Source organism: Charadrius vociferus, unplaced genomic scaffold (genome assembly GCF_000708025.1).
Source record: "Charadrius vociferus isolate BGI_N301 unplaced genomic scaffold, ASM70802v2 scaffold436, whole genome shotgun sequence".
Classification (NCBI taxonomy): Eukaryota; Metazoa; Chordata; class Aves; order Charadriiformes; family Charadriidae; genus Charadrius; species Charadrius vociferus.
The window spans coordinates 458,366-472,286 of NW_009649187.1; the positions used below are offsets into that span (position 1 = coordinate 458,366).

General features: G+C 36.6%; 1 protein-coding gene across 1 annotated transcript in view; it reads right to left on the minus strand.

Annotated features, from left to right (window-relative positions):
* Positions 1–13,921, minus strand: part of DNTT (DNA nucleotidylexotransferase) — a 92,124-nt gene that overhangs the window by 33,290 nt on the left and 44,913 nt on the right. The window contains exon 8 of the mRNA XM_009888682.1: positions 2,776–2,854. Coding sequence (XP_009886984.1) covers positions 2,776–2,854 — 79 coding nt within the window. The remainder of the gene's footprint in view (positions 1–2,775; positions 2,855–13,921) is intronic.

Sequence of the window (13,921 nt, forward strand, 5' to 3'; positions counted from 1 at the left end):
AGTACATATGTAACAACAGGTACAGTGCTAAATATAGCTATATAGGTTTTTAGCAAAAAATGAAAATGTTTTTACACAGTATGTGAATGAAGCTGCAACGACACAGATGGCTCAGCCTGTTTGCCCACAGACTTCCAAGCTCTATCCCACAGAAGTAATTTCTTACTTTCTTTATGAAGCTTTTGGGAACCATTAAAACCATAACCTGTGTACTGCACTGCAGCTTTTCTGTTCTGCCACTCTACTTTGAAGCTCAATGGAGACTTTATGTTCTCTGTTCCTCGGCCCATTTATCCACGGTGATGCTCCATCAAAGAGCAGGATGGTGTTGATTTAACCACTTAGTTTTCAATAGCTTTCAATGGAAGGATATTGTTACATTAAAATTTTGGCTAAAAAAAAGGCCCTTTTAAACTATTTAAATAAGGCTGAGGTCTGTAGTTTAGAAGTTAAACATTGCAGAATTCTTTACTAAAAGCTGCTGAAAGGAAGTCAACATCATGACCTGAGTGATGTTCTTTGATGAAGTTGGGCTTTGAAGCAGTAGCACAAAAAAGGAAAGCTGTGAAGCAGACGACAGGTGTACTGTCAAAAAATATAAAAGTGCTTTAGGTTTGGGGGTTTTTTATGCCCCCCCCTCCCCCTTAAAAATCAAAGGTAATAATAAAAGGCAAGAGGAGTATAATTCCTCGCTTTCTTTTTTGCATTTTGATTTTGCTGGCAGCTTATTTTTCAGTAGTGCCAGTAAAAGCCTGTATATTACAACTGCCCCGGTAGAGATGCAGTATAGCTAGTAGTATAAGCCATAAAAATTCTGGAGGACAAACAGAACACAGAAAATAGTTGTCCATAGCTTTAAACAATTCCCAGCTTGTTTGGATTTAGTTTCTAGGGCCATTGTGCATCTCCCCTTCTGACATTTTGTTCATGCTGGGATTCCTAGAGGAATCCTAATCTTTTCATCAAACTCTTGGCCACCCTTGACCTCCCATACTCTCCCTGCACTCACTTCTGCCAAATCTTATCCTTAAAAAAAATCAGCAAGAACAATCTATTTTCTATTTCTTTCCTTTCAATTCCATTTAATGAAAGCAGCTCAGAGTGACCTGAAAGGCTTCAGCAGTTGCCAGACTTCTCAGATCACAGCCATTGCTCTCGTTAATGTAAGTGGAGTGTGATGGAATGGGAGAAGGAATGAAAGGCTGCACCCAGGGCAGGCTCGAGCCTCAGACTGTCGTCACTTTCCCTTTCTGCTGTGTGATAATAAACATGAGTTTTGGAGGACCCACACATAGCTTCAAGTCTGCTGAAGAAGGTAAAAGGACGGCCTCCGAGAAGGAATGCAACTTTTCTCAGAATAAAGGGAATAGAATGACTGAGAAAGAAACTTTACATAAATAATAAAAGGATAAAAATAGAGTAGCTCCTCAGCACTCATTAATTGCCACAGCTTCATTGCTTTCATTGGAGTATAATAAATTATACCTGCTAGCAATCTACTTCAATGCATACACTTTCTGTACAGAATTAGGATGGAAATCACAGAAGTCTAAAAAATTAATAACAATCAGCTAACATTTCAAAGACCAAAAGTCAACTGAAGGAAGGGGAATTCAGCTAAGGTATTTTACCAGAAAAAAACGAGTTCAAAGCCCTTCCGTTAAAGCCAGTTGAAAAGTTTTGACCACCTTGAAACAGATAACTTTATACAGCCAGATAAGATTTTGTCTGGTTGAATGCTTTTAATGTTTTTCATGTGTTAACCCATTATACGTTAATTAAAGTACATAGTTCAAGAATCAATTCAAAAGCATTCTCTCCAGGCTATCTTCACTGAAATCTGACTTTACTTAGCGGAACATTTGGTGATTCACCTTGGACAGAGTGTTGGCCTTTTACTTGTTGAAATGTACTCAATTGCTTTGAATGTAGTAATGTTGAAAATAGTAGTAAACATTGAAAAATATCTTAGCTAGAAAGGTAGAAGAAGAAACAAGACCTTATTATTCCCAACATACTCTATTTCTTATCCAGGAGTATTTTCAGGTACCCGCACCTGTTATAATTCAGACTCTTCCAACTTTAAACCTGCTTGAAACTGAGGAAAGCTGAATAGAAAAAAAAAACAACAAACCCAAGTCCTTAGATGAACAATTCTTCTGTGAAATGCATGCATCCTTCCAAACCCAGACATCATGGAAGACTATGTCAATTTTGACACTGTTACAACAGAACCCAGGAAAAATGCTAATCTATGGGCTGAAAGGAAGCCAGAATCCCAGGGCTTTGGTACCTGAGCTTTCAGACTTGCTCACCTAACACCATAAGGTCACCCAAATCTGCTATGCTTAAAGCTGGAACTCCCTGAAGTACTTCCCCTTGGGAGAACCCATTCCCATCTCAATAAGAAATTAAATAAATACAGTTTTCTTTCAAAGTATAAGAACAGTTTTGCCGTGTCACTCAAAAGCCCACCGAGCCTGATTTTGTACCTCTGATTAGCTGCATATTCTTAGGGTAAGACATAACAGACTATGTGTAGAGTACTTCTGATATAACCTTCAGCTTCAGCATTCAGAGATGGAGAATGCACCTAGATCATTGTGATTAATAACCAAATAGAGCAGTATCCAATTCCAAAATATTGCAGTCATCTGTAAAAAGGAGTCAACATTCTTTAAGCACTATGTAAGCTTAATTCAGTGCTGATAGAATATGTCTTTTTTTGGCCAAATGTTTTTAAGTTCATACCTGCTTTTTCCATAAGTCAACAACTTTATGCAGAAGTTCATCATCTTCTCTTGGTCCTGGATTGGTGATCAAAAAATCTATATCATGTCCCATCTTCTTACCCCTAGAAACAATTAATAACAAGGAGAATAAAAGAGTTAAGTTCCTGTTGAATTTCACATCACTTTCGAAGAGAATATTTTTGCTGCATTATAAAAAGTGTTTGCAGCATAAACTGATAGCAATGTTTCTTGAAACAAAATCAAAAAGGAATCTTCCATTTCTTTTATTTAGTCTGTCATTGTTCTTTGTTAAGCGATAATTTGAGCTCTTTGATGTATTTTCTCTGTTGTTCAACTAGATACTGCAAATCCATTTGGTCATGTTGAATCTCTCTTTCTTCCCCTTAAGTCCCAGAAAAGAAGGTTTCAGATAAAAAACCATAATCAAAATACTGTAATACATATTATGAATCCAGTGCAGTAACAGCAGATAAACTTGCCAGTCTGTCTACTGCAGGCTTAAATATTCTTCTTTAGCTTTTGATGGACACTTTAATGAAGAAAACTATGATTATGAATAATTTTGTTGTTTCCTTTAATGGGAGATGGAAAATCTCTGAGTATCTTACATTTCTTCTCTTTTAAAATATAACAGTGCTTTTTAAAGAGATTGAGCTTCATTTTTTTTAAGAACAGTTCAGCCTTAATGTGACTAAAGCTTGTTTATTACACCCACTAAGGATTTCACAATTAAATCCATACACACAAAGTTTAATTGTAAATGTTCTTAATGAAAAATGATGTCATAACCTCTTGTTTTTCTTCATTAAGTCTAAACATTCAGCTTGCCTTTCATCCACATACCAAATGTGCTAAACCTAAGTCAGATTAAGATGTAACTATCATTGGAAAACAGGCAAAAGCATGCTATCTGAATGTTTCCCTGCAGAATTATAAAATGTATGAGAATATCTTAAAAATTATCTGAGACTGCAATTCATCTGAGGATTACAGAACCAATATAGGGTTTTCATCTTGGTCTAAATAGTGCAACAGGCACTGCATACACATCTATTTATTGGCTGTAATCAGGCCAGCCTAAGGAGAAAGGAGCAGAGGAGGTATTTCTGCAACTAGGTGCAGCATGCAGGCAGTGAAGTAAGCACTCGAAATCTGGAGTAGTGACACATAAGTGTAGCACACCTCCAAATCCTTTTCTGGTGTTCAAGTCTACTCTTGCTGATTTTCACAAGGGTACATGATGTTATAGCTCAGTTATGTTTCAGTTCAACACTGTGGCCAGTGCTCAGTGAACTTGTGAATTACTATACAAGCAGTGAAAATTGGAACTGTAAAAACCAAAAGGTTTGCTTTTTTGTATTTAATGAAATAGATCATTCTCTTAAAATGTGAAACTGAATCTGATTTCTTAAACTTGGAAATTTGCAGGAACAGAACTGATTGGCAGACACGTCAACTGCCATTTGTGTGACAGGAAATCATCTAACTGATGGATAGTTGAACAGCGTTAGCAGCAAGATGTAAGGAAATGAAAAACTAGGTTTTACATTTGACAAGCAGTCTAACTCACTATAATGCAACTATTGTGCCGTGTCTGCAGCAAAGTCAAAACTGCTTAAACAGGTGGAAATGATTTCAAAAGAAGTTTCAAACAAAGCATCAGTCTAGGCTTAGAAACTGAACAGCAATTCAAACTCAAGAAGTTAAAAAACATTTAGTATTCCATGTAACGCTTTCTGAGTTATTTAGTAGGATGACATTCATTATCTCTTAAATTACCATAATAATCCAAAGCTCTTACATAGGCACTTTTTACTTACATGTCTCATAATGTTTTTTCAAAGGGAAGGAATTTACTATTCCTATCTTAGACATGCAGAAAGTGGCATAAGAAAAAAAAAAAAACCAAAGGAAGAAATTGGAAGCTAATGGAATCAGGCACTGATTCCCAATTCTTTCTCTGGTACTCAACACATACATATTCTAGATTAACCACATCTAGACAATCCTGCATCAATCCAGCCATAAAATCCCAAGAAATCCAAGGTGTTTCTCTGGCCATCTGTTTCCCAAGACAGAGAGCATTTATTTAAATGTTTTTTATTTGTGAATTTAGTGTGATTAAATCTCATACAAAAGCACACAATATAAAATCACTGTTACTGTCAGAGTTATATTTCAGCTTCTCTTTGAACTAATTCACGTTGGATTAATTTCTGACTGAATTTGTTAGGCTGTTACTGGAACATTTAGTCTAATTTCCTCTAGTACTCTTTACCAAATACTGTATTTCATCCTAGAAAAATTTATTACCCTCCTTAAAATAGAAAAACAATCTAGTAAATTAAAAAGCTGTATAATATATGTTGCTCACAGCTTGTAAATCATGCAAAAAGATGCAGTAAAGCACACATGGATTCAGACCATCCTTCTATTGAAGCTGATGGGAACATGGCCATTGATTTCAGCAGAGTAAGGCTTTTCACACACACATATATATATGCATATGTATTTATATATCTGTATGTGCATACATACAAACGTTCAACCATGACTACTCATAAAAGGACATGAAGAGCACATAGGATGGGATGGTGCCAAGGTGCTCAGTCCCCAGCTCAGGAAGTACACAAACATATATATATTCGTTTATCAACAATTAACTCTATATGCATATTATCAGTCCATTGAAGCTGATGCTAACTGTATTCCTAAACACTAGACATGAGATAGGAATTGGTTATATGCAAGTTAAACATCATATGCCAGACATCTGGTCTTCAAACTGGGTATGAAAACCCAGAATTCATCACCTGATTAAGTGCCTCAGAGATGAAACCTCAATCTCTTGTTCATTCCTGAAGCTCACCAAGAGGCACACTGCAGGCTGTGTTCGGTGTTTTCAAACCCCATCGTGTTCAAGAGAGCAAGTTCCTTACACACGGCTACAGATGGGCTCCACCAGGATCCAGAGACTGAAGGGCGTTAACTAAGGATCTATTCACTTAAAATGAAAACAAACACCTTGTTTGAAAAACAAACGCCAAATTGATGCTCTTAGTGCCTGGTTTTGTCTTGCATTTGGTAGCCTAGTGATTGGTGCAGCGATTCCTCTTTTTTTTGCCTTATTTTTCTCAGCTAGGAATATTGGCAATGTTCCTGCTTCACAGGAGGCATCTTCTCAGTCTCCTCTCCTTCTGCCTTCCACCAGGCTACAGTTCCAGGACCAGAATTCGGAGATAGCCTTTGGGTTCATGCCAGTGTCCACAGGTTATTTACTTGCTTGTTATTAGCTACTGGATTAAAACCACTCATCCAGGAAGGTGGACACTGATGTTTTCACAGCCAAGTTATTTGTCATCCACTGGCTGTTACATACAAAGTGCAGAGCCAGCGCTTGGTGCAGGGAACAGAGTCTTAAGAGTTCTCTTCTCAAAATGGGCAACCTAGTCAGTACGCTACATCACACTCTCTCTTCCTGGCTCTACAATCTCCCATTTTATACTGCAGGGTGGCATAAATCCACCCAGGCTAGTTATTTTAGCACACTAATGGATGGTGGGAGGTATAGTGATTTGCTTCTGGCACGCCACTGCCTACATACTCTAGTCACAAGGCTTTTATATAAAATTTGAGTACTATTTTAAAAATAAAAACAGCTGCAATGACATTTTAGAAAAAATAATATACATCCTCTTAATGTTTATGAGCGTTACTCAGAGCTTGCCTAGTTTCTAGGCCTCCTATGAAATAAGAGTGATAATCTGTCTAGTTTCTAGATTCCACCTGGACATAAGCAGGATCTGGGAAATTATTTGCTTATACCTGGAAATGCTGGGGCTATTATGAAGCAAAAGCATAGGTGCCCCTGGGAGCAGAGCAATCAGGGCCATGACTGGAGAGTTCAGGTTTCTGAGGCTTTGAACAGGAAAAGGACATGGATTCAAGTTTGGGATTTGCTATTCAGATCCACTTACATCCTTTTTAAAAATTTTCTTTAAATCTAAACCTAAATCTTTGTTGCGCTGGAGCTGTAAGAAAACTGGCACCTCGCAGAACTGAAATTGCAGCTTAGGTTTTATCCTAATAATTTATTCAAGCCTGAAGACTATAAAAGACAGAGCACTGTTAATTAACTGTGTTCACTTCTTGGCTGACTAAACTTGTATAAAGCTAGTAAGTGTTTCTTAGTAGTCAATTATCTTTAAGGCTGTTGGAATTTTCTTTTCTGCTGTTATTGTTTTAATACAAAATCTAGATTTCAAGTCTTCAAACGTAACTGACATTATGAATAAAACTTAAAAATGTGAATGTATGGCAAAGGATAATCATATTGTCTTACTCTACAAAGGTAACAACGGCATGATTAGACATTTTAGAGCAGTATGTGTGCAGAGTATTTTGAAATCCTAGGATATTATGTAATGGCTAAGACATATCAATGACAGTTCTGATAAACTGACTTTAGTTGCGGAAAGATGGACTGACATTTCTCTACTACTCACAAAACTTCAGTAGTGGTGGAGCTTAAACCACTTTTTTGCAGCAATGAGTTATGTGTCAAAACCCTGAAAACCATTTAGCAATCTTTGTGTTTATACTGAGTTGAAATGGACACAGAAGATGATACTGTATTTCCACGTGTGTGCTTGCATTAGGTAAACCTGAGCTTTTCTTAACCTTGCAAGCCCTGGAACTGCGTGAAATACAAAGTGATCAACAACAGCCTATGTTTATAAGAGTAACCGCATCTCCTGCTCAGGCTATTTCTAGGAAATATAAGCATCAAAGTAAAGTCACAGACAGCACAATACTTCTGGATGGGTCTGTCATAAAAACTATTTATTATTACCTTTACTATTGACATTGTGTTGTGCATAGAAATATCACTCACTTCTCAGTGTTGCCAAAATATGCTGGGCTTTGCCTGCTAACCGGGGAAAGGTGTTTCTGCTTTGGAGTGTCAGTCTAAATCCTAGATTTGTTCACCACCACCTTCTCTATTAACTCTCTTCAATCATGAGGACCCTTCTCCAAGAGCAGCCCCTTTCTTCAGCTATGGTCAGATGTATCCCAGTCTGCCATTACTTACAGTACATACGCACAGCCCTGTATTTTCCAGCTAAGCTTGCTCTACCGTAGTTTTTCTTCACTGGCTTCCTCTTTCTCCAGTTTTCTTTCAGGTCTTTATAATTTTGCCCTACAATACGGTTCCTACCCTTTTTTTTCACAATATGGATAATTTATGAATAAAAATACTTTATGCTCTACTGCAGTGACATTCTCACTCTTTGCTTAGCATTCAGAGACCGTGGGAATGATAAGGAGGAATACACAGATCTATGGTGTGGGGGTTTTTTTTCCCCTGGAATTCTTTCCTAACTTGATTTTACAGGCTCTGAATTAGATTTTTTTTCTTCTTGGGTGCACCTCATTTACTCTTTTTCACTGACAGTTCTTTAAAATGTACCTGTTAGTTTTCAAGTTCCTAGAATCATATTCTGATAGGTGTAGAAGTTTTCTCCCATTTGACAATCCAACTGTTACCCTACTGTGGAATAAACCAAAATGAATAGGACAAATCCTTGGATAAAAGGCTTCTGTGAAGTCCTTCAAACCATTAAAATGATTAACTAAATGACTTACCTAGAGTACTAGATGATCATAAAAATGACTTCTGACTTTAAAACCTTGAACACAGTACTAGATTGGTCTTTGGTTTATTTAGATTATTTGGTAATGGTTCACTGTGATGTTTTGCTTTATAGACTGCATTTTCATGTTTTCAGAGGTTCACACTTCATTCAAAAGGGGATTATAATAGTTTTTACAAATCCTTCTCAGGCAAAACTCTGACTTCACTTCTGTGTGAAAACAGTTCTCAGGTTGAATGATTTACCTCAGATCTGTCCTTGTTAGCTAAATAACAAATGATTTGCCTGACTTCTGATTAGAAATGCAAAGTGAACTTTGCTTTGTTGGCTAGAAATTTTGGACCAGGAATCCAATTTAGTATCAGGCTTTCCAGGGCAGTCTAAAATACTCTTTTTCTTCACAGCTGCCATATTCTGTGATTCAATAGACTCTCAAAATCATCTTAGGAAGGGCACCTGAACACTGTTTTGGAGGAAGAAGGCACTGAATATTCAGAAGAAGAAAGGCTTTCAATGGCTGCTTAGAAAGATCATCAGAGAAGACTGTGGCCCACTGACTGCACTCACAGAGCCTGGACTGGAGACAAGGCGGCCAACTTGTGTCTCTGTTTCTCAAAAAACAGTTGGAAAATTTCCAAATAATTTATTTTGGTTTGGTTGTTGGGGTTGGTTTGGGTTTTTTTTTCCATTTTGTAACAGTCACAGCATAGCCAAGTCTTCATTTCTTAAGCAAATCCCATCTATTCCTTATTCAGACAAAATCGTCATTGGCATAATGATAGCATTATAAGTGTTGAATGAGGTTGCATGTGTACTAAATCCTTCAGTGTTTACACACGCATACTGAACTTTACACAAGAACTTTGCCACTGCTATCAGAGGCATAAAAGACTTGCAGGAAATCGAGCATATATATATTTAAGAACCCGGAAGACTAACAACTAACAGGTGCTCATTTCCAACGTCTGATCAACTATATTAAATAATAAAGAAGCATAAATTTATGTGGGGTTCCTGGAATGAAGCAAATTCATTGCATATAATTAATTACATACACTCATTTGACTGCCACAAAATATAACATAATGAAGTGGGAATAAATAATGGAGAACAAAACCAGGTTTGGCATAGGCATTTCAGGCTTGTTTCTATTTGACTGAACCTTTTATTCCTGTTAAAATGGTGGGAAAATATTGATTGTAGAGGAAGACATATGTAGTCTTAAGCACTGGTTATTTACTTAGTTTGATGAAACTGGATTGTATTTACTAAAAGAGCACATTTATGATAATATTAATATTCAGATTTGGCAGATTGAAATGGTTTAAAAAATGTTAATGGATGATTTACCCATATAATACGCAGCCTTCACATTGAATAAGAAAAAACACATAGCTGTGAAATAGGTTCCTGAGAATGACTGCTATCAGGAAAAACAGTGGAAAAAAAATCAGGCCACCATGAATTGCTATGCAAATAATATTCACCATAAAACTGGTAAGATTTTTAAACTCTCACTTTCCTGACCATTTTATTGCATAGCTGCATTTTGATACAGAAAGCTAGGAAAATCAGTAAAACTAATCTCAGACCAGAACTACATGGAGCAGGCCTTCAATAGCATGTGGAGAGCATGCACAAAATACCAGAGGATATAACTTTCCTTTTCTTACAAAGAGCTCAGATTAAAAGCAATGCAGCTAAAATTAATTTGTATAGCAAGCTGGATACTAGCTAAAATGCTGAAAGACAATACAAAAAAAATGACAAGTCCTTCATTTGTGGAAAGAAATACAGGAATTCATTACATGTTAAATTAAGTGTCATCTTCCTTGCAGTCTTCTTTTGGGAAATGCAGGGAGGACAGCTTCTAGACAGACAACCCCAAGTGATTTGAAAATATTTGAGTCCATTTGAATATTTGCTTGAATATAGATGAGCAATATGTGTAAACATCTAGGAAGAGCAAATGCAATTGCTGAAGTGATGATTGGGTGGCAATAGAAAAAGTATTAAATGTTGCAGAAGATTACACATAGCTGAAGGAATGGACAAATTGCAATACAGCACAATGAACTTTTGTTTAAGCAGCAAAGAAAAAGCTTGGATAAGTAGTAGAATCACTCCTTTTAGGTATAGCCAATGAATAATTTATAATTACCATAAAATGCATGTTCCTGAGGGAAACTTTAGTAGCCTCAGCATGCATGCATAGTCAAACATATAATTACAGCTGTAGTCAAACATGCACACATAGTTCAAAGACTTTTTTCTGACTATTCTGATATTGATGCGAGATTTTTACTCTAGGGAGGTATCCTCTATGCTAGGTCTGATTTAACTCCCACTGTACCAGCAATGTAGAACTACTATTTGACATCAGTTGAGTTTCGCCAAATAGAAGTGGCACGGTTATTCTGTCTCTAACAACCACTGTCCCGATTAAGGTACCTCTACTACATGTCTCCCACCAGCATGTACCTTCTCAGAAGAGCAACAAAAAGTTTTATTCCAAATCCTATGTAGTCTGCATGCTTATGGATTTGCTCTTTAAGCAGTCTTTGCTGAGACCTTGGACAATAGATGGACAATTTCTTACAGCCAGATATTAAAATAATTCAGAGTTCCTGTCACTCAAACTACGAGGAACTACACCTCTTTCTTGTATAAAACCCATTATAAAAAGAAAAAAAAAATCTTTAAGCTGGAAGTACCGATGTGTGACAGTGCTACAACTATTACACAGAAGGTAAAATCTGGGACCTTTTAACAGCCAAAGGAGAAAAATTCCATTGATTGCAAAGTAGTCACAGATTTCATTCAGCCAAGAATAATTCTTGGCTGTAATACTACAGATTTTCAAAACCTTGTTCCATAATGTTCCATATTCAGGTATAAGTTACTAGCAGTTTAATAAAATATAAGTAGACCAATAAGTAAAATCCTCAGAATATTTTGCTTGAGTGAATTTACTGAATTCAGAATTTAATCAGAAATTAATTATTTCAGCATACTTTTTTCTGACCTTTTTTCAGGTCTGAAATCTGGACCTAGAGTAAGCGGCTTTATTGACTCAAAAGGACATTGACCTTTGCTGCGTATGTAATTAGTACACTAGCAGGAAAGAACAAGGCGCTTTCCAAGGAAATGAACAGAACCATATCTGTGGCGAGCATTTCCGCAACAGTGATTTCATGCTGAAGGGTTTTTTTGAATGAAGGAAATTACAATGTTTGCAACATTCTCATTTCATTTGCAACAAGAACTGGGTAATAGCCAAAAAAAAGTTAGAAAATTATCTTTTTTGTGACAAAAAGGGTCTTCCAAATTACAATAAAATGCTGTAACCTTTATTTGAAGTTATCTCCTCAGAAACTCTCAATTACACATTCTGATCAATACTGTAAAGGGTATTAACAGCAGCATACTACTATACCTGTCCATTGCTATCATAAATGACCTGCTAAACCCTGTACACCACACATAAGCTGCTCTGCAAATCACTGTCACCTTTAGCTCAGCAGTTTTCCCTAATATTCAAGTCAGTTCACATTTTCAAAACAACATTTAGATTCAACAGTGTCAGTGCAATGGTGGTTCAAATACATATAGAGTAGGTAGCAAGAAAACGCTCACTGAACTGCAAAAGCAGCTCAACCAAATTTAACAATCCAAAAACACTGACACAGAGAAAGCAGAGACAGCAGAATGCAAAAAGTAATTGTTTGCAAGACTGACTTGCACCATGCAATGATTACTTTGTCAGAGAAGGGAGAGTGGAAGAGGGAATGTTCAGCCAGAATAAACTAGGGGCACTCAAACATGCCAAACTCTACCACCAGCTTCACTTGCTCTCTAGGTGCGTGATCTTTATACTTCCACCTTAAACGTGACAAAGACTTAAGACTGATGAGTATGCCAGAGGCAAGGTACCATTACAAATAGATAGTCAGAAGGCTCATCTATACCATTTATCAAAGGAAGACATACTAAACTTCCCAAAGGTTGTAGTTCTTGGAATCATAGATCACTCTGATTCCAGAATTGAAACTTAGGGAAGCCTTCCATTGCAGGACCAGGGTGCTAAATAGGAAGAGCACTGTACAGATTATCAGGTTAATTTATGCAATGGCTAATTACAAATCCCACATCATAATTTTGCCCATGGTTATTAAAAAATTAATAATGAGAAGGATCCTCCCCACCTTACATTGCAAGTATCTATGGCAGGTGTCATTTCTTATTTCACCCCAAGTGAATGAATCCCAATACAGTCCATATACACAGTCAGTTCCTGATTTTCAAAAATAAAGTATATGCCTGAAGTAATGAGGAAAACAATAAAGCAAATCTGCTCAGGGTTCTGTGGAAGATAGATATGGGTATGGGAATACCTGGCTTCTTGGGATAATTTCTGTTCTCCTGGTTTGATATTTGAATTAGATCCTAGATGCCTTTGAAGGTAGTTTGACACTAGTGGTTCCCAGCCAGCGTCAAAATTCATTCTCTTTTCTTTCTAATGCTATATAGTTGTTAAAGTACTATAAAACACCTGCTGAGATGAGAAGTGTCAGTGTGGAAAAATACTTGCATAAACCTTTTTTAGTTGGACTGTGATTTTAGTGCCTGGCATTGCAGTCACCCTAGGTTTGAACAAGCTAATAAAAAGTTAAATATTTCTGGAAATCTAAACCCAAAGTGACTGAAGTTTTGTATTCCATATCAAAGGAAATTTGGGAATTCCTGTCCCTTGAGGATTAATTCTTCCCTGACTACATCACAACACTATTTTGGGGCATAATTAATATCTGTGAGATGGTTTAATAGGATGCTGATTAATGTCTGAAATAGCAATAATCAAACTAAATTAACTGAAATAAATTCTGCCACCAGCAAAGACAATTAAAATTAAAACTGAATTCATGATATATTTAAGTGAAAAGATACCATACAGTTATGAGAGATATTCTGACTCATTTTAAGGTAATTTGTGGGTAAAAAAAGATAATTGCTGTTGTAGCTTTGTCTGCAGAATAACTTTCCTCATTGATTTAAGAATAAAACAATTTTAGATTAGACTGTCTCTGAACTGAAAACATAGTGAAAAGTGAGCCAGTGTTCTCATGGGCAGCTATAAATCCGGCATCTACAAAGGTTTCAGTTGTCAAAGATAGCATATAGCAGCTAAGTAATTCAAAATAAACCCAGCTGAACTACATAAGTGTTTGGCAAAGATTCACAAGTCTCTTCTCTGGAAGAGTTGCTTGAGGGTGGACACTTCATTAAAATGCTACTTTTCTTGCCCAGTGCAACACTAATTCTAATTCACTGGGGGTAAAACTCATTTTCCACAGCTGTGGAAGCTATTTATTTTATTTTTGAAGTTAATCCAACTCTGCAATGAAGTAGCAATGGAAAAATCCCTTCCCCTTTAGGAGCAGCATCTTTACTTATACAGCATAAGGGAATAAATCTTTAATACTGGATACAAAAAACAAGCACTTGTGGTTTTTC